At 33.4% G+C, this 22,222-nt stretch overlaps 1 protein-coding gene across 5 annotated transcripts in view; it reads left to right on the top strand.

Moving 5' to 3' along the window:
• Positions 1–13,124, top strand: part of trpv4 (transient receptor potential cation channel, subfamily V, member 4) — a 29,867-nt gene extending 16,743 nt beyond the window's left edge. For all 5 annotated transcript variants that reach the window (XM_051110431.1, XM_051110429.1, XM_051110432.1 and 2 more), the window contains exons 7-17: positions 3,839–4,137; positions 4,243–4,422; positions 4,600–4,758; positions 5,731–5,823; positions 6,029–6,102; positions 6,577–6,742; positions 8,552–8,618; positions 8,707–9,011; positions 9,728–9,855; positions 9,953–10,065; positions 11,443–13,124. In XM_051110431.1, the coding sequence (XP_050966388.1) occupies positions 3,839–4,137; positions 4,243–4,422; positions 4,600–4,758; positions 5,731–5,823; positions 6,029–6,102; positions 6,577–6,742; positions 8,552–8,618; positions 8,707–9,011; positions 9,728–9,855; positions 9,953–10,065; positions 11,443–11,555 (1,697 nt within the window). In that variant the 3' untranslated portion in view covers positions 11,556–13,124. The remainder of the gene's footprint in view (positions 1–3,838; positions 4,138–4,242; positions 4,423–4,599; positions 4,759–5,730; positions 5,824–6,028; positions 6,103–6,576; positions 6,743–8,551; positions 8,619–8,706; positions 9,012–9,727; positions 9,856–9,952; positions 10,066–11,442) is intronic.
• The last annotated feature ends 9,098 nt before the right edge of the window (positions 13,125–22,222 follow it).

The raw sequence follows: 22,222 nt of genomic DNA on the forward strand, positions 1-22,222 counted from the left end.
GGTTTTTGAAAGATCATGCGACACGGAGGAATGGCCTCTGAAAATTCAGCTTCGTCATCACAGAAATAAATTACATTTTAAAATATATTAAAATGAAAACATTATTTTAAATTGCAATACTATTATTTAAAATAACATTGCTTTTGATCAAACAAATGCAGCCTTAGTGAGGATTTTTATTTTTTCAAAAACTTAGAAAAATTAAGGGTTATTTCCTGTAGTTCTTGCCATGTATTTCTTCTCTATGAGACAGTTAGCATCAACAGTCTTGGCTTTATAATAACCAATACATTTGTCCCAGTGGTTCCCATAGTAACATCAGGTGATTTTTCTCTCCTTTTTCCAAAAACTCTCTCTTTAGTTGGCAAATGCAAGGAGTATTACACAGTTTATATTCATTAAATGTTTAACTGTGAGTTAAAAGTTTTCTGTTTCCTACAGGAAAACCAACAAGACATTATGTCACAAATAAAACATGTGTTGGATGTACTAAGGATGTCAGAGTGAATGGCGCCTCTGTGTTTGCAACGGAAAATACAGTAAAAGGGTCTTATATTTGGAAGCATGATGATGGTCTGCAGTATGCTAGAAAAGTTTCCTCCTTATCTGACTGAACACATTCTGCCACCTCTTGACCAGAGTGTGTTACTACAGCTGTGAGGAATTGATTTTCTTAAAGGGACAGTCCACCCAAAAATTACTCATCCTCATGTTGGAAACCGTTTTGATTCCCATTGACGTTGTAAAAGCAATGGAAGTCAATGGGAACCGAAAGTGATTGATTCTCAATATTCTTCCGAATATTTTCATGCATGCAGGTTTGGAACAATATGAGGGTGAGTAAAAAATGACGTTTTAATTTTTAATTTATGGGTGGACTATCCCTTTGATACATGCTTCTACACGCTATCATGCATGATTCGTTATGCACTTAATTCCAAAGAGAAGTCTATTTGTTTTTGTAATTTTTTTTATAAAAATGTAAGCTTTGCTTTCCTTCTGAAGTGACATGTTTGGATAATATGTGTAAGTCCTGCCCCTACATTTCTTTTGTCATGTCAGGTATTCTAATTAGTTTATCCTCCCAGGACCTTAGCAGTTACAAAGCTGTGATTTTTAAAATCAAGCTGAGATTTTGAATTCCCTATTCATGAGGCTCATTTCCATCTCAGAGATTTTAAACCCCAAAACAAGCCGTGTGCTTTGGAACTGATTGAAAGATGCAAAACTATTTTAAAATAATCCAAGGATGACAGAATAGGATTATCTTTTCTGGTGCCCTGCCAGGAGTCTCCATCTCTCTTTTATTCACCTGTAAATTATTTTCATTTGTATTAGACACGGCTGTCAGTGTTTAATCCCTCCTGATCTGAGCACGAAGGGAGTCATTCGCCGCGGAGCTTCCCGGTGACGTGAGCGTGAACCTGTGAGCGCTGACAGCTAATGTGATTTAGCAGTCACGCTAACCGCTCTCTGAGCGCGTGCAAATCAATGAGAGCGAAGCGTTTCTATAAGAAGTGACATGAAAATAATCTGTCACCCCTGGCAACAGCTCACTCTGTTTGGTTTTCCTGTTTGAGATGGTTCTCGTGAGACGAGCACTAATTGAGTACTGGATACAAATAGTGACATTTAGATCAAAGCACATTTGTCATGTGAGCCCTGCAAAGGACTGATTGACTTTTAGGGGCTAATTGTATTTCTTCATCGTGGTCTTTAGGACAGGAAAATGATAGATAAAAGGGACATCTGGAGGTTGGAGTCTAATAGCTGGGCAGAGATCCTAGAGAGGAGGCCAGGTGGATGCATTTTTTTGTGGTTTGGATGCTGGTATGTTGGCCCTTGTCAGCTTTTTAACTAGCTTAACCAAAAAGACTTCCTTTTGCAAACAGATTTAACACTATGATGGTCGATCAACTGCTGAACCAGCTCCAAACTAGCATAAACCATAATGATTGGTAAGATTTTTTTAAAGGTTTTAAAAGTAGTCTCTTTTATTTGATCAAAGCTACAGTAAAAACTAAGTTTAGTTTCATTTCTATTCTGATTCACAAGTTTGTAATTAGATTTGATTTCCGATTTGATTCAATATTGATTATTTTGGTATATATCAGGTACCTCATTTCACATGACATGATCATGACACATTTTCTCAGGGAAAGATTTTCTCAACTGATGCTGTAAAATATACATGAGAGTCATTTGGTACTACATTACTATAATACTGAAGGCTAAAATGAACTGTTTTGTATACAAATGTTTAAATTGCACTCAGTGAATTTTTTATAATAATTAATAATCACATAATTATATTTCTACTCCAATTCGATTTTTGAAATACAAACATTTAAATGGTGGCTGTCATAAAAACTTGACAGATTTATTCAAACAAATTGAACATGGAAGAATAGTGAAAATTAAAATGAATATTTTATACGGTCGGTGCATATATTTATCAAAATGCTCTTCTCTAGAGTTGACTAATGAGTTTATGGTTACTGAAAGGTTTTTTGGAGGTAAATGTGACGTTACATGACATTTGCAAGCGGTTATACTGATGTCTTTGTGAGGTTGAAACACTGATTGAGTGATTACATGAAACAGAATACTCTTTCTTTTAACATACCTTCAGATGTTCATTTGCTGTCGTTTCTCTTGAACTGAGGCACTACAGCGATTTGTCACTCCACGTTAAACGGCACCAAAATGCCATTTGTTGTTTGAATACTGTAATAAATTAGACAGAATTTGAAATCTGAGACTTTGTTTCATATCAGATGTAACAAAGCCCAAAGCTTATTGCGATTTATTGGATGTAAAGTGCGCTACAGTGTTCCATTCATTAAATGAAAACAGACTAGACTAATTGATTCTTGGGATTTACAAGTTGAGTTTCACAAAAATAAGAATTGATTAAAATTGAGAAATTAATATTTTTACACAGCCCTAGTAAAAACAGTAACATTGTGAAATATAACAATTCAGAATAATGGTTTTCTCCCTTAATATATTTTAAAATGTAATTTTTGCTGTGATGGCAGTGCTGAATTTTTACAAATCATTACTCCAGTTTTCTGTCATATGACCCTTCAGAAACTCAAGAAAATTTCCTAATAATATCAGTGCTGAAAAACAATGTTGTTTTTCTGCTTTATATATATAAATTATATATATATATATATATATATATATTATAATTTTTTTGTGGAAAAAAGTTTTGAACAGTAAGATTTTTAGTGTTTTTAAGGAAGTCTGTTCTATTCACCAAGCCTGCATTTATTTGATGCACAAGCTCAGCAAAAAGTGTACAATTTTGACATATTTTTACTATTTAAAATAACTGATTCTATTTAAATATATTTTAAAATGTAATTTATTCATGTGATTTCAAAGCTGAATTTTGGTGATTTCAATGCTGATCTTTGGAACTATTCATCAAAGATTCCTGAAAAAAATGTACTCAACTCTTTAAATATTGATTATAACAATAATAACAAAAAAATAATAATAATATTGAACAGCAAATCAGCATATCAGAATGATCATGTGACACTGAAGACTGGAGTAATAATGCTGAAAATTTAGAATAAATTACATTTCAAAATATATTCTAATAGAAAAGAATTATTTTAAATAGTAAAAATATTTAAACATTTTACTGTGTATGCTGTACTTTGAATAAAATAAATGCAGGATTGGTGAGCAGAAGAAATCTTACTGTTCAAAAACTTTTGACTGGTAGTGTCTGTAAAGACAATGTGGTTAGAATCATTTTGTTTAGAATTAGAATTTAGACAGATTGACAGCTGATTATATTTCTTTCTCATTGTGAGCACAGGTGAGCTTCCTCTGTCACTCGCAGCTTGTACCAACCAACCAGACATGGTGCATTACCTGACAGAGAACAGCCACAAGGCAGCGGATCTGCGGAGGCAGGACTCAAGGGGAAATACAGTCCTGCACGCCCTGGTCCGTATCGCTGACAACACCCGGGACAACACGCGTTTTGTCACCAAGATGTACGACTTGCTGCTCATTAAATGTGCCAAACTCTACCCAGACTGCAACTTGGAGAATGTACTCAACAATGATGGCATGTCCCCTCTCATGATGGCCGCCAAGCTGGGCAAAATTGGGGTAGGAGACCACTTTACATCTGCAATGGCGCTTTCAGAACAGGGGAAAGTGTGCCAGTAAATGGCCAAGTGAAATGAAATGTTTTTTGTTTTTTTTTCACCACAGGTGTTCCAGCACATTATCCGGAGAGAGATAAAAGATGAGGAGGTTCGACATCTTTCCCGGAAATTTAAGGACTGGGCTTATGGACCCGTATACTCCAGCCTGTATGATCTTTCTTCACTGGATACCTGTGGAGAGGAAGTCTCTGTTCTGGAGATTCTCGTCTACAACAGCAGGATTGAGGTGAGCATGTGGATAGACAAAAGAAAGTGAGGGAGATAAACTGTGTACTGTATGGTGCTTTCAATTTTAACCTGTGCAAGTTGTTGTGGATGCAGACATCCAAATAACAATATCCAAGAATCTGTTTTCATTATGTTGAATCAGGTTTCTGACATGTTTTATTGGTTCTGCCCTCAGAATCGGCATGAGATGTTAGCGGTTGAACCGATAAACGAGCTGCTGAGAGCAAAGTGGCAGAAGTTTGCTGCTGTGACCTTCTACATCAGTGTGGTTTCCTACCTTGTCACCATGATCATCTTCACTCTGGTTGCCTATTATCGCCCATCAGTGGGTAAAGTGAGTACAGTCTTCAGTCAGTTCGCTCAGCGGCTATCTTGCTCTCTAGTTTCCAGTCAGAGTAATCTTCAATCTGCTTCGGTTGGGAGACTAAAATCTCCAAAACTGTTGGTCAAGATTACATTTTGGTAACGTGTCAATTCACAGATCAAATTATAAAAACAATAGTGTTATAATTAAATTCAGCCTCTTTAGCTCAAATCAGGCTAAAACACACTACATACAGTTGAGGTCATAAGTTTACATACACCTCGTAGAATCTGCAAAATGTTAATTATTTTACCAAAATAAAAGGGATCATACAAAGTTAATATTTATTATTTAGTGCTGATCTGAAGAAGATATTTCACATAAAAGATGTTTACATATAGTCCACAAAGAAAATAATAGTTGAATTTATAAAAGTGACCCCGTTCAGCAGATTACATAAGCTAGATTTTTCATACTGTGTTGTTACCTGAATGATCCACAGCTGTGTTTTTTTGTTTAGTGATAGTTGTTCATGAGTCCCTTGTTTGTCCTGAACAGTTAAACTGACCACTGTTCTTCAGAAAAATCCTTCAGGTCAAAGTCAACTGAGTGACTCATATGCAACTATTAGAGAAGGTTCAAATGCTCACTGATGCGGAAGAAGGAAAAAATATACATTAAGAACCGGGGGTGAAAACTTTTGAACAGAATGAAGATGTGAACATTTCTCTTATTTTGCCTAAATATCATATTTTTTTCATTTAGTACTGCCTTTCAGAAGATACTTGCATGTTTCCCAGAAGACAAAATAAGTTACCCTGATCTTCAAATTCCAGAAGTTTTTACCCCCTGGAAATTGATGCATTGTTTTCCCTTCTGGAGCATCAGTGAGCGTTTGAACCTTCTGTAATAGTTCCTGTGTGAAACAGAGTTCATGTGGTGTAGATGCTTCCTGTGAATGAACAGGTCTGTAGTTGATTCCTGAACCTTATACCTCCACAGCCCCCTTACAGCTACAACACCACAGAAGACAAGCTGCGCTTGGCAGGGGAGATCATAACCGTGCTTTCTGGAGTCTTTTTCTTCATAACAAATGTAAGCTTTACATACAGAATAACCAATCATTTTTAATACTTTCTTTTTTTTTTTAAATATTTGTAAAGTCACACTTCCATCTCAGCTTGCTGAAAGAGCATTTTCTTTTTATGTATCAGTATGTATGCAAAATCACTCTTTCTTTCCCTATCTTTCCTCTTTAGCTATCACTAAAAACATTTCTTGGTTTTCTCCCCTGATTTAGATTAAGGACCTTTTCCTGAAGAAGTGCCCGGGGGTGAATTCTTTATTTATTGATGGATCCTTTCAACTTCTCTAGTAAGACACTCGGTTCCATTCTTTGTGTCTTCCTTTACTCTCGATGTCTTTGCCTAAGGCGATTTTTCTCCCTTTTTTTAATTGAGCTGTCTAATTAATTCCAGAACCCTTTCTTGGCATGTTTTAATAGTTAATCTCCTTGCAGAAAAACAGCACGATCTAAGCAAAGATGACTGCGGTTCACCGATATGTTTATGTTAATTATAATTAATATACGGCATTGCTAAACCAGTGAGGCATTTTGCATTTGAAAAGCAAATCTTACATATTAAAACTCAGCAAAAGAGCCAAATAAAAATGAAAGATGTTCTGTAACCTTCACAGTAGCAAAATAAGAAAATAGCCAGAGGCCACAGCATGTTTAGTTATCAGTTTAGAGCTGATAATAAGCCACCAGTTAACACAAAGCAAATGGTAATCTTAATAGATGAAGTATGTACATTACCTGTTGACCAATCCCTTGTGTTTCCACAGCTTCATCTACTCCGTGTTGGTGCTGGTGAGTGCAGCGCTGTACCTGTCAGGGATTGAGGCCTACGTGTGTGTGATGGTGTTTGCTTTAGCGCTAGGCTGGATGAACACCCTCTATTTTACCAGAGGCCTTAAACTTACTGGAACTTACAGCATCATGATTCAGAAGGTAGGAAAAGAGCAGGTTAAGGACCATGAATAGTACATTTAATTTAACAATTGATATTTGTTTTCTTTACTTTTTCTTGTCTTCACCTGTCTTTATGAATGATATTATTGATGAGTCTTTTTCGTAAAACAAATCACAGTTTGTTTAATTTTTTTCTGTAAAACTTGTATTGTTGTAGTTGTATTTAAAAATTAAATATTACATATACTACTGTTCATAAGCTTCGAGTCCGTAAGATTTTAAACTTTTTGAAAGAAGTCCCTTAAGTTCACCAAGGGTGCATTTATTTAGGGATAATTCATGCAAAAATGAAAATTCTGTCATTAATTACTCACCCTCATATTGTTCCAAACCCGTAAGACCTTCGTTCATCTTCTGAACAAAAATTAAGATATTTTGGATGAAATCGAGAGCTTTCTGACCCTGAAAATCAGAAATGCAACTGACACATTCAAGACCCAGAAAGGTGGTAAGGACATTGATAAAATAGTTAATTTGACATCAGTGGTTCAATCTTAATTTTAAGAAGTTACAAGAATACTTTTTGTATGCAAAGAAAACAAAAATAACAACTTTATTCAACAATGTTTTCTTTGATGCGCATAATATTGGTTGAACGGAACTATGAAATCTGTTTTATTTTTTTCTCAAATTCCATTTTTCTGGATTCAGTTTTTTTTTCTGTTTTTCCATGTTAAAATTTTTCTAGACTATTTTAATGGTTACATTTTAAAAATGCTAATCCAAAAGCATATCTAATTAATTGAAAACATACAAAACACTTTTTTTTGTGTATGTGTGTTTAACAAAAACAAATTAACAAAAATCTAATTTTTAAGGCCCTATGAAGTATGTTTTATTTTATTTTTTCAAATTCTGTTATATTTTTATCAAAATCAAAAGCATCTCTAATGAATTGATTTTATAAAAAAAATCATTCATTATTTTATTTATCTTTTTTTTCAGAAATACTATGTACATTTTTCTGTGAAATAAATTCTGGTAAATAATTTCTCTAGTAAATATTCTTTAAAAAATAATGTTTTGATAATTTTATTATTAGTAGTATGACATTTAAGTAATTTTTTCTGTCACTCTTTATTCAAGGTAAACTACATTTTTATTTTGACGGGTTGCTTTGACGATAGTATTTCTCAAAAGAAACAATAAAATGCTCTTGAAGAGCAGTTCTACAGATTGTTTATTTGTTCATATACTCATATAATAAGGCAGCAGAGTGTACTGACCTACTTTTAATTTATTCATCCCAAATTTGTCAAATTCTGTGACAAGTATTGCCACATACTATTTTAACGATGTCCTTACTACCTTTCTGGGCCTTTCTGGTAGTTGCGTTGTTGTCTATGAGTCAGAAAGCTCTCAGATTTCATCAAAAATATCTTAATTTGTGTTCAAAAGAAGAATAAAGGTATTGTGGGTTTGGAACAACATGAAGGTGAGTAATTAATGACAGAATCTAAATTTTTGGGTGAACTGTCCCTTTAGTGTTATATTATCCCTCAACACCCCGACAGTCTCTCGTTTAAGATTTGTTATTTGTAAATCCTGTCTTCTTGAATTAGACAACATTGTACTGCTTGTTTAACATGTCTTCATAGTTAAACGTATAACATGCTGCTTTTATCAGTAACGACTACATCACTAATAGTGTACACTGCTGCTAGAAACTACATAAAACCCTAAGAATAATGATTGTCTTTGCCGGTCTGCTTTCTTCTCCTATTATCAGTGTAATTAAGAGACCATTACGTTTACCCATTGTGTCTTCAATTTGGGTGTTGTGTTCAGATTCTCATCAAAGATTTGTTCCGGTTCCTACTGGTCTACGTGCTCTTCATGATCGGCTATGCGTCAGGTATTCTAGTAATAAAAGTTCAATTATTGGTATTTTATAGAAACATTTGTCATCATTAGTGACTCTATCTCATTGTTTTCTGCACCAGCATTAGTGTCTCTGCTGGCCATCTGCCCCGATAACAAGACATGTAATGGCACCTGCCCCAAATACCCAGAATGCCGAGATACAGAACCCTTCAGCGAATTTCTCTTGGACCTCTTTAAGCTGACCATAGGCATTGGAGAGCTGGACGACATGTTAAAAGGCGCAAAATATCCCGTCGTCTTCCTCATTCTCCTGGTCACCTACATTATTCTCACCTTCGTCCTGTTGCTCAACATGTTAATTGCTTTGATGGGGGAGACGGTGGGACAGGTGTCTAAAGAGAGCAAGCAGATCTGGAAACTGCAGGTGAGAGGTATAGAAAAGGTCAAATGTGCCAGTCTGTTGTATAGATAGTATTAAAACTGTGGTCAGTTTTTTCTCATAATTTACTCTCCTTCATGTCATTTCAACCTTATATATTTTAAAGGGTCAGTTTACCCAAAAATGAAAATTCTGTCATTAATTACTCACCCTCATGACATTACAAACCTGTAAGACTATTTTAATGATGTCCTTACTACCTTTCTGGGCCTTGAATGGGTTAGTTACATCGCTGTCCATGCAGGGTCAGAAAGCTCTTGGATTTCATCAAAAATATCTTAGTTTGTGTTTTGAAGATGAACAAACGTCTTATGGGTTTGGCACAACATGAGGGTGAGTAATTAATGACCACATTTTCATTTTTGTGTGAACTGTCCCTTTAATGCTTCCATGAAACACAAGAGATGTAAGATTTTATTTTCCCAAAGCATCATACAAGCTCCATACAAATCTTCTTTTGTGTTTTCCTGGCCTAAAAATACTGGGTTGGAATGACATGATAGAAAGAAAGTGAATGATGGCAGTATTTGTGTGAACTATTCCTTTAAGTTTTTGTTTCACTAGTTTATTTTGGTGCCTGTCTGACAGGAAGTAATTTCAATTTTTTTGTTAACTTCTGTCCAAGGCTTTTACCTCAGTACATTCACTGGTTATAAATGCCTTTCACCTCCAACGTGTCATTTTCCTTTTATTTGCATCAGTGGGCAACTACTATCCTGGACATTGAGCGGTCCTTCCCTGTGTGTCTGCGCAAGTCTTTCCGTGTTGGAGAGATGGTTACTGTGGGCAAGGGCTTGGATGGAACGCCAGACAAACGATGGTGCTTCAGGTAGAGCTACAAGATATCCACTACTCATTTATTAAATAACAGCCTAACCCTTCAAATCATTTATAAATGTTTTGGGCCTTCATTTTCTGTGTTATAGAGTGGACGAGGTCAAGTGGTCCCACTGGAATCAAAATCTGGGGATCATAAATGAGGATCCAGGACAGAAAGACCTTTACGAACAAACACAGGGTGGACGGGGCCTTCGAAGAGGTCGGTAAACAACCAGACATGATTTTCCACACTATGCTGCATATATACAGTTGACGTCTAAAGTTTTCATACACCTTGCAGAATCTGCAGAATGTTAATTATATGACCAAAATAAGAGGGATCATACAAAATGCATGTTATTTTTTTATTTAATACTGACCTGAATAAGATATTTCATATAGAAGATTTTTACATATAACATAATAGTTGAATTTTATAAAAATTACCCTGTTTCTTAATACTGTGTTGTTACCTGAATGATCCACAGCTGTTTTTTATTGGTTTGCTTGTTTGTTTAGTGATAGTTGTTCATGAGTCCCTTGTTTGTCCTGAACAGTTAAACTCCCTGCTGTTCTTCAGAAAAATCATTCAGGTCCTACAAATTCTTTGGTTTTTCAGCATTTTGTGTATTTGAACGCTTTCCAATAATGACTGTATGATTCTGAGATCCATCTTTTCACACTGAGGACAACTATGCAACTATTACAGAAGATTCAAACGCTCACTGATGCTCCAGAAGGAAAAACTACACGTTAAGAGGGGTTTAACTTTTTTTTTAAATGTAAAGATCTGGGTGAATTTAACTTATTTTGTCTTCTGGGAAGCATGTCTCTTCTTTAGCTTCTGAAGGGCAGAACTAAATGGGGAAAAAAAAGATATTTATGCAAAATAAGAAAAATGTACACATCTTCATCCTGTTCAAAAGTTTTCACCCCCGGCTCTTAATGCATCAGTGAACATTTGAATCTTCTGTAATAGTTGCATATGAGTCCTTCAGTTGTCCTCAGTGTGAAAAGATGGATCTCAAAATCATACAGTCATTGTATGAAAGGGTTCAAATACACAAAAATGCTGAAAAACCAAATAATTTGTAGGACCTGAAAGATTTTTCTGGGTGGTTTACCTGTCCAGGACAAACCAGGAACTCATCAACAGCTATCATTAAACAAAAAAAAAAACACAGCTGTGGATCATTCAGGTAACAACACAGTGTCAAAAATCAAGTGTATATAAACTTTTGAACAGGGTAATTTTTTTATTTTTTTATAAATTCAACTATTATTTTCTCTTGTGGACTACATGTAAACATCTTTTATGTGACATATCTTATTTGCATCAGAACTAAAAAAAAACAAAAACAAAAATAAAAACATGCATTTTGTATGATTCCTTGTATTTTGGTAAAACAGTTAACATTTTGGAGATTCTGCAAGCAGTATGTAAACTTTTGACCTTAACTGTAAACCCCTAAACAAGTGTTTATGCTTTTAAAAATATAAAAAAAAAACTTCTAAGCACAGATTTTACCCAGTAATGCACAGATATGTGTTTCAAAAATCAACTAACAACTATAATTTTTATCCTCTACTCCAACAGATCGCTGGTCCACTGTCGTCCCAAGAGTGGTCGAACTGAACAGGGGCTCCAGAGACCATATCGTGGAGTTAGAGCCTCTCACAAGCCGACACAGACATAAGTCTGAAAGCTAAATCTGCATGCTAAGGACTTAAATCAAGGTCAAGCCCTTGAAACTTTTAGTACTGGGCAGACAGTTATGTTTTTTAGAAAAGCTGACGATAGTTCTAGAGTTTTAAATCACTATTGTTTTTTTTTTATCATAGCTCTATGTATTATGACCTTTAAAGGTCTCCTGATATATACAGATTTTGTTTATGATGATTATGTTTTACATGTATATTTGGACCCATGAGACACTCAGGAATCTATTTGATATATAATATTGTAGTGATTTTCATGGAGTGTGCAATAGATTTTAAAAACAAGACTTTTGTTTATTATTATTTTGATCAAAAAACACTCCACAAGGTCTTGGATATGAGTATCGGCGTCTGTCTGCTCTATTGATTCCTGCTGACATTTTTTTGTGGATTATATGGAAAAGGTTATATTTTAATCAATAATCATATCAGATTACCTCAGTGTTAAATGTGCCTTGTGATAAAGTACAGTCCTTTTTTTAATGAAAAATCGTATTGTTATTCTTTTGTTATATTGCAAACCCATAATGGAAAGACAAAAATGCTGCTCTGATTTGGCCTTTGGCTTTGTTTTGTAATAAAGGTCATGCAGAAAACAGATGTGCCACCCACACCAGGAGTGTGCGCAATGCCAGACAGCAGCAGTTTGCTATTTTCACCTCAGTATGCTAGCAATAGTGTGACACTGAACTTAATTGGTGTGATAGTGGTAATGATTTAAAGCGACTGGTTCAATTTAGAGGTTTCTTATTTCACTGATTAAACCCATGCCGAAAAGACACAATGGAACATTTTGTAAGGGAACTATTTTATGTATTTTTAATATATTGTATATATTAAAAATGTATTTTTTTTTCCCTCCATTTGTGACAATGGACCACAAAACCAGTCAAAAATAAGGGTTTGTTAGGATAGGACAAATATTTGGCCAACTAGTTGAAAATCTGGAATCTGAGGGTGCAAAAAAATCTAAATATTGAGAAAATCACCTTTAAAGTTGGCAAAATAAAGTTCTTGGCAATGCATAATACTAATCAAAAATTAAGTTTTTATATATGTACGGTAGGAAATGTACAAAATCTCTTTATGAAACATAATCTTAATATCCTAAGGATTTTTGGCATCAAATAAATTTATAATTTTGACCCATACAGTGTGTTGTTGGCTATTGCTACAAATATACCGGTGCTACTTATGACTTGTTTTGTGGTCCAGGGTCACATATTTATTTATTTTTTTTTTTTTTTTAAGTCCATAAAGTATGACTGTAACAGGGATCTGTGTTTTTGTTTACAGGCCTGATTTCCACACTTGGTTCATTTCAAATATCCTTTATATTGTGTTAGACACTAAGTATAGTTTAGGTATGGAAGGAATGTACAGAAATAGATAATATATTCTTGGTAGCAGATATTATCCTGTCAGTATGTTATATGTTTGATGCTGCTGTCGATAAACATTATTTCATGTACTGGATTGGATGACTATTCAAATAATCAGAGAGATTTGTTTCATCAACAATAAAGAGATTCTGGATCATCCACTCTTAACCATCTGAAAGAGCTGCCTTGTCTTATTTTCAGGGTTTAAATGGTATGTTACTTATATTTTTAATCAATCTCCTTTGTTTCTTAATCACTGATCTGCTTGCCTTAAGTGTGTAAAGAACAGAACTGAAATTCATTACTTGACTAAATGAATCTCCAGCAGTCTTGCCATTAGTTAAAAAAGCGTTCAAGGAGTTCTTTTACATCGTGGCGTAATAGCTCTAAAACGTTCCAATAAAACTCATGAAATATATTGCTGTTTTTTAATAAGTGTGTTTGTAATTTTATGTGTCTCATTTCAGCTAATAAAAAAGTGATTTAAAATCTAGCCCTAAATATAATTTGCATTTACCGTAATTCATTTAATTCAGCTCTTGGCTGAAGTTTGTGCACTAATAAATAGCAAGTTTAACTGTTCTGTACGCATGTGTTCATAAAACTGTCCGTATGATCAAGTCATAAACATTTCCAGTTCGTTCTTTATTTACAACTTTAGAACTTTATGTTCCGCTTTTAGCCCCGAAACGACACATTCTTGCTTCATTCCAAATGCTTTCACCTCATTAACAAGTCCAAACAAAACCGTTCTTGGTTCAGTGAGTCGTGTGTTTTGATTCAAAGAATCGTTTGGAACCATTTCACCGAACGGATTCGAAACTCGCCAATTTCAAAACATTAGATCACGAATTATTTTTAAATCACTGTTTACTTGAAAAAGAAAAACAATCTGATTTATTATTCAACAACTGAGGTAACCTTTCTTTAGAAACTATTCAAAAACACATTTTTAGAAAAAATAAATTGCATTCATACTGTTGTATTGCAAACATTTTCCGTTCAATGGTGAACGTCTGGAAAAGTCCTCAACTCCAGACCAGCCGACTGCTTCAAGGCGTTTTTTAAGCGTTTTTCTATCTACCACTAGATGGCCACAGAGTGACATAGTTTAATACTGTTGGCCTAATATACATTAACTGAAACTTACAAACTTCACCTGTGTACACACAGACAGTCAATATTGCAGTTTTAAATTTTAGTTTTATTTGTATTATGACTACTAACTGGTCAAGTTTGAATAAAGAAGTTATAGTTATGTATATATGTATTTACATGAGTACTATAATGCAACCATGATATCAAAAAACAGAAGTGCCATAGTGCTTACACTGTTAAGGTAAACAATGAAAATGAGACACCTCCGGACCGGGAAAGTCACAATACAAATAACACAGAATACACAACTGCCATCCACACACAAATATTCACTCAGGCTAACAGCCACGACTCCCGACACCTGCTAAAGATGGTCCGGTGCACCGTCCACTGCAAATCAAATCACTGCTGGAGTCACGATTTGCAAGAACACCTGCTACACCGCCCTCGTCTTCGCCGTCATTTTCCACCACCTTGGTGACAGGCGACATTTCGACCTTGTGTCAACCTGCAAGATGTGATTGTTTTTTTGCATGCTCAGTAGCAACTTACGAACTCCCCCTCTCTCTCTCCCCCTTCATCCTTCTCTTCCTCCTCCATCGCTGAAGGACATGCTGGATCTATTGCCACCTCTCCGAGGAGGCTAATCCTCTTTAGCTCCAACTTTAACTAGGCCATTAATCCCACAGGAGTTTATCTAAGCACTGAGCACCTCGCACTGCTGACACTTTAGCCTACCCACCCTCCTTCTTTCCCTTCTCTCTCTCTCACTCTCTGTAAGTAGGGCACGGTCTGGGCCGGCAAGTGTCACCGTCAGCACCTCTGTAACCACAGCAGAACCTAAGCGGCTCAGCGCCCGACTGCGCACTCCTCTACGTGAGACAGCGAGGACGACAGACCACAGGTGAGAGCTGCAGGAAGGAGAAAACACGATAGAAAGACGCAGGAAGGAAATGAATGAGAAAAGAGATGGATGATACCAAGAAGAAAGATGAATGTTTGGCCTCAGAATTATGAGGCAATAGCTCGGCGTTGTTTGCCAGCGCTGGACTAACGTTGATTTAACTCTGCCCCCCAGGCCTGAGCAGATGGCTTATTTGCCAGTGCACTGATACTGTGAATATGAGTGTGAGTTTGTGCTGAGAACCCAAGGAAAATTTTCAGCTGTGTGGGATAATGAACACCACCACCACCACCACCACCAAAAAAAAAAAAAAAAAAATTCCAACCAGTGTTTTTGTCTTTGTTTCCAGTACAAATATATTCCAGTAAAAAAAATATATATTTATTAAGGTTTCTGCTAAAACCATTTTTAATTTAAATGAAAAATAAGCATAATCGTCCAGTGAAAAAATACACATATGCAACACAAATAATCTGAAATACTCATAATATATATATAATAATATATAGGGAATATATATATATATATATACATGGGCCATTCTAAAGAATTGGTCCAAAGTCACGGTTAAAAATGTCTTAAAAAAACTAAAAACTGTTTGTATGTATGCAAATTGTAAGATATCCAAGGTACACGTTTCTAGTAATGTTGCAGCTAATTATCATATTGTATTTTCAGAAAGTTTTGGAATATTTGTCCTCTCCCCAAATTTGTCACTACTGAAAAACAGTAATATGTAATTTAATAAGAAAGGTTACATTGACCTATTAAGATTTTGCTCACATCTATATTGTATATATATATATATATATATATACACACACATATATATTTGCTATTTTATATAATTTTATATAATATTTTAATTTATGAGATTTCCTGATCATAACTGTAAGGGTGTAGTTAAAATCAATCTCATCCAATAGACTAAAACATACACTGTTTCAGTAGTGACATTAATTTTTTTTTTTTTTACAGAAATTTTTCTAACTCACAAAGAAAATATCAAATAAATATGTTTTTTGAACTTCACTTTTTAAAAACAACAATGGAAAAAAATATACAAATTATTTTAGTATAATTTTTATAAGTTGAAATTTAGGGACAACCACCTCCCAAATTGAAAATACCCAATAAATGATTATTTTAAATATATTACGCTTACTAATATTTTTAATATTATTGTGTTTAATATTATATTATTTAATATTATCCGCTCTCACACCACACATCATGTTCTCACGCAGTGAAAAATACACCGCGGAGCACATAAGACAGAGACAAGACATCGACAGACAAGACAGAGCATGTTAATTTAGGTATTAAACAAAGTCTCAGCTTTCAAATTTGGTCAATTTAAAAAAAAAAAAAATCAAACAATACATACAGTTTTGTGCCTCTTTAATGTGTTGTGACAGATTGCTGTAGTGCCTCGATCAGTTCAAGCATCATGTTAACCGATCATCTCTTCCTCTTACTAGTTATAGAATAAAAATAAACATGAATGCACATCATAAGGTATTTTGTTTCAACCGTTGAAAGACTCAAAACTCACCATTTTTCAAGTTCAAGTCCACCAATGTTAATTTAATCTCCTGTCTTGTTTGTTGGACAAAAATATCAGATTGGGCGTTATGATTGGTCAGATCACCTGTCAATTAAACTCCCTGCAAACGGTCAATTTTAAATTTACATTAACCTTGTTGAAACCTTTATGTTGTGCTGACTTCAAAGATATTGGGTTTAGACACGAAACACAAGAAAATGAAACTGGAGGAAAAATTATAGATCAATACCAGCTAACAGAGAATGTTCTCTGAATGTCGGCTAACCTTCTGGCAAGGTTCTTTCAGAGTTGTGAAGAAGATTCTTCCAGGAATTCTTTCAGAATGTTCATTCAAAGTTATCAGTTCTGGAAACGTGACCACAAAAATCTACAAGCTTTTCATGGAATGTTCTTTTCTGAAACTGTGTAGTTGGACGTTTGTCTAATATTTATTAAATGTTAGAATTATAAAATGACACGGTCCTTTAACATTTGCCTAACCAAGAAAAATGTTTTTGAAACATTGAAAAGAAAAAGTTCAAAGACCATTAAAAAATAACCTTTCATAATTTAATGGGAATGTTAAAAAGAATGTTCTTAAAACATATTGCATTTGCACTCTCTTGCAAACCTTTTGCAATCCCCAAGAAACCCTGTGTTTACTTGTAAAACTTTTGTGATTGTAATAATAACAAAATAATAATATTTCAGTGCTTTTGCAAGTGAATGCAAAGGTTCTTAGGGGAACGTAATACTTTTATGAAAAAATGCAAAACTTTTGCAAGTGAACACAAAAGCATTGAAATACAATTTCCCTCCTATCTCATATTTTTTCCAACACCTTACTCACAGGCACCAATGAAAAAAAAAAAACAGGTGAAATTTTTTTTTAATCATAATTTCAAATTCTTATGTTTCATTTAAATTATTTTTAATATGTTCCTTGGACTAAATTAAGAGCCAGTAGACAGATTATTTGACCCTTTATTTTTTTTGTCTGCAAACTAATCAGTTACATAAAAAAACTAATTGGTCTCATTTGAATCCACCAAGAAAGACTATTACCACTTGCTTACCTGCTATTTAGTCAAACCAGTTCTTAAAACATAATCTTAACATGGTGACTGTTTATGCAACTGTCCCCATCTGAACATTTATTGCTTTTTATCATGTTTTATAGCTCCAAACCAATGTAGCATTTTGCAGCATACTGATTAAGAAGAGAATATATTATGCAGTGAATGTGTGGGTTGCATTATAAAACACTGCACACTGGGATCTTTTTCCATCGGAGTGAACCATACAGTATCAGTCCTATTTAAAAGTCAAATCTAACTGCCCATGGGTGTATTATCGGATCCATGACTTATCCGAACACATATGGGCAAATGGCTGGGCTAATGGCTAACATCGGCCAGAGTCGGCCCTGCTGACTTAAAGGTGGTAGATAAATGAGGTTATGGTATTGACACTGTTTAACCCCTCTCTGTTCTTTATTGGTTCAGACATTCCTCTTCTCCCAAGTAAATTTGTCCTTACTTTGAAGGAGGAGGAAGGCATAGCTTTCAGACACAGCGGTGAGATTCGTCGCCAATGTGAGACATTTTTGAATGAATGAGATTTGCAATATGAGACAACAGAGGTGGGGGAGAAGTGGGAGTTTCCTTGTTTAGAAACAGATTTTTGCGTTCTTACATCATCTCACTGAAAACACTGATGCTTTCAAAGTCTTATTCTGCTTAATGCTAAGTAAACTTTGTACATATTGGTACAGAATCAACAGTGAGGTTCACACAGCAATATATATCATTTTATCATATATTTATGATTATTTTTATAGATTGTTTTTCTCACTGAGCTCTACCTACAATGTAACTTAATTCTGATTTCTTTCTTTCTTTCTTTCTTTCTTTTACTATTTATATTATTTTATTGTTAAATTTTAACTATTTATTTTTAACTTATTTTACTAATTATTTACTTTTTATTTAATTTTATTTAACTATTTATTTTATTTATTTTATTCAGTTTAATTTATTTTTATTTATTTTATTCAGTTTTATTTATTTTATTTTATATTATTTAAATATTTATTTCATGTTTTACTTTATTTTTATGATTTTTTTATTCAAATTTATTTTTTATTTTATTTTACTAAATATTTTTATTTTACTTATTTATTTTTAATATTATATAATTCAATTTTTATTATTGTATTTTATTGTATTACCTTTATTTGACCACCAGAATTAAACACGTCTTATACAGGTCATTATTTATTTTTTATATTTTATTTATTTTTTAATATCATTTAATTCAATTTTTATTTTATTTTATTTTATTTTATTTTATTTTATTTTATTTTATTTTATTTTATTACCTTTCTTTGACCACCAGAATTAAACAGGTCTTATTTTTTATATTTTATCTTATTATTTATTTATTTAACTAATTTTTTTTTTTTTAATTTTATTTCATCATTTCATTATTTATTTATTTTTACTTATTTTATTATATTTTATTTTATTACCTTACTTAGACCATCAGAATTAAATATGTCTTATATGTCATTATTTATTTTTTTATTTAATTTTATTATTTTATATTATTTAACTACTTATTGTATTTTTTTATTTTAAAGTATTTTTTTATTATTTATTTAATTAAATTTTATTTAGTTTTTATTTTATTGTTTTATATTACTTAACTATTTATTTTATTTTTTACTTTTTTATGATTTATTTTATTATGATTTATTTTTTAATTATTATTTATTGTTATTTATTTTATTTCTTTGACCATCAGAATTAAACAGGTCTTATACAGGCCATTATTTATTATTATTTTATTTTATTTTATTTTATTTTATTATTTAACTATTTATTTTATTTTTTATTTTATTATTATACTAACTATTTTAACTACTTTATTTTATTTTATTACCTTTCATTGACCATCAGAATTAAACAGGTCATTTTCAGCTAATATTAAAGCCTTTTGTTTTACTCAACATAGTATTCAAAATGCAAAATAACTATCCAAGATGACAATTGGGTGCTATGTGGCAATCATATTAAAGTCATTTGTCAATGTGGTAAAAATTAGGCAAAAAATATCTACATATTCTGACAGTATGTAATTTCAGACACAGATCTGAGCTAAATTAGGAATTTGGAAACTGCAGAAATACAAGTAAGCTAGTATGCTATTCCAAATTTAGACTGTCTTTATTTACTAAGGAGGGGTTTTGTTCTCTAAAAGTATGTTTTCATAGAATGATGAACAAATTTATCTAAGAAACTCCTCTTTATTTCTGCTTTTAAAACAACTAATACAGTAATCCACCACACGTGACCAAGAAGTATTTATTTCAAGTAGTAAATCAAGTCAAATCCTAGCAAATCCAAATTTATTTAGTGTACCGGTTTAGCCTTCATCTTGTAAATGCAGTTCAATTATTCATTTTTGACAGCCGTCGGTTTGCTAATTTGCTGCTGGCTAAAAGGCAGGAAGATGTGCAGGTGAGTGAGTCTGGCTGATAAAAGGCTTCCTGCTCACTGAATTTGTTCTTCTGACTGATTAAGTCAGAAATCATTGCAGAGTTAATCAAACACACTCATGTGCAGCTGCACCTTCGCTCGCGAGCCTTAATGAAGTCAGACGTTGCTCGGCTTATGGGTGGAGTGCTGATGGCACAATTTTGGGTGCTTGAAGTTTGATTTGTGAGAAATTTCTGCACAGTTGAATTTTCACGCTGTTATTTTTCCACGTTCATGGTTATTTGCATTTCTCCCTCCAAACCACTCACACACACACACACACACACACACACACACACGTACCCTCTTCCAGCCCCCCAAAAGCTTTCTCACTCTCTCTTTTTTTAATAGTCTTCTCACACACAGACTGATAAAACCCATTTATTTGTACACCTATCAGCACAAGGCAAGCTACTTTGAAACTGTAGCTTGTCTTTATTAGTCTCTTTTTAAGTATATTACTAAGTTTTTTTTTTTACATTTTGGCATATTTTCACTAAACACCACAAATAAACCCAGAAAAAACATTGTGATAAACAATGATATTTAACTAGATATCATTTTGTAGAACTGTACAATAAGCAGAACTGTCAAAACAGCTAAAAAAAGTAGTAGACAAGACTCCAATCCTTAAATTAGCATCTTATGAAGCAAAAAGCTGTGTTTGCAACAAACATATCCAATAAGATGGTTTTAACCAGTGTTGGGGGTTACACATTACAAGTAACGTAAGTTACATAATCAGATTATTATATAAGTAACTAGTAAAGTAATGCATTAGTTTTTCATTTACAGGTTACTTTCTCAAATAACAGCAGTTACTTTTTTTGACTGAAAGCTCTCCTCCCCCCATGTTGAGAGAAACTGGGAGTAAGATGTTACTTTAGTTCTGGAATAAATGCAAACATGCATTAATTGATCTAAAAAAACAAAAAACAGATTCAGTATTCCTCAAAAAGAATAAAAACAGTAAAATACAACCAGACTTTAATCAGACTTTAGCCATTAATATGTTTTTAAGAAACTGAAAAAAGCACAAATGTCAGGGCATTTCAAAACTTCTCCAGGGCCCCAAAACACCCTCAGACCCCAGAGGGTTAACCAGTGTCTTTGCTGCTGACCTTTGATGATTCAGCTCAACCATACTAATAAGCAAAAATACTATACTTATACTAATAAGGATTTTGTTCTTTTTTTATTGCTGAAGAGAGTTGAGCTTTCTTTATCTGCGTACTGTACAGACATGAATTTACTTTTCTTTCCGCCTGAGGCTTTTGGTGCAAAAGGGCTTTTACATTTGACAAAAATAGAACTTTTTATATTAAAAACAAACAAGCAAGCGCTTGCCGGATTTAAAAAGTAACGCAAAAGTAACGCAACCTTACTTTCGATAAAAAGTAGCTAAGTAACATAATTAGTTACTCTTTTTAGGTAGTAACCCAATATTGTAACGCATTACTTTTAAAAGTAACTTTTCACAACACTGGTTTTAACTTTAATCTTTTTCTTCTGGCTAAAATACGAGTCTGAATCAAGAGAGAAATATGCACCAATCAGAAACAGTCCAAAATAATTTCAAATAAATATGCTTGTATATTTTTATGTGAAAGGACAACAGGGGATTTTTCACTGGAGAAACTGTTATTATTCATTATGGACTCAATTTTGTCCAGAAGTGACAGTTTAAAGGTAAAATGCATTGATGATCGATTTTTTTTTCTCACCAACATGCAGAGTTTTACTTTACAAGAGATTAATTGATGAACTGGAGTCATGTATAATGATTTTATGCGCTTTTTTGACTCTCATTCTGACGGCACCCATTCACTGAATACGACCCATTAGTGAGCCAGTGATGTAATGCTAAATTTCTCCAAATCTGTTCTGATGAAGAAACAAACTCATCTACATCTTGGATGGCTTGAGAGTAAATATTTAGCTAATTTTCATTTTTTAGGTGACTTATTCCTTTAAGTTAGACACATTGCTTACTTAAAGGGATAGTTCACCCAAAAATAAAAAATTCTGTCATTAATTACTCAAAACCCGTAAGACGTTTTTTTTTTTATTTTTAATGAAATCTGAGAGCTTTCTGACCCTGCGTAGACAACAATGCAAATGACACGTTAAAGGCCCAGAAAGGTAGTAAGGACATTGATAAACAGTGTTTTCTTTGTGCACAAAAAACA

Source organism: Labeo rohita, chromosome 5 (genome assembly GCF_022985175.1).
Source record: "Labeo rohita strain BAU-BD-2019 chromosome 5, IGBB_LRoh.1.0, whole genome shotgun sequence".
NCBI lineage: Eukaryota > Metazoa > Chordata > Actinopteri > Cypriniformes > Cyprinidae > Labeo > Labeo rohita.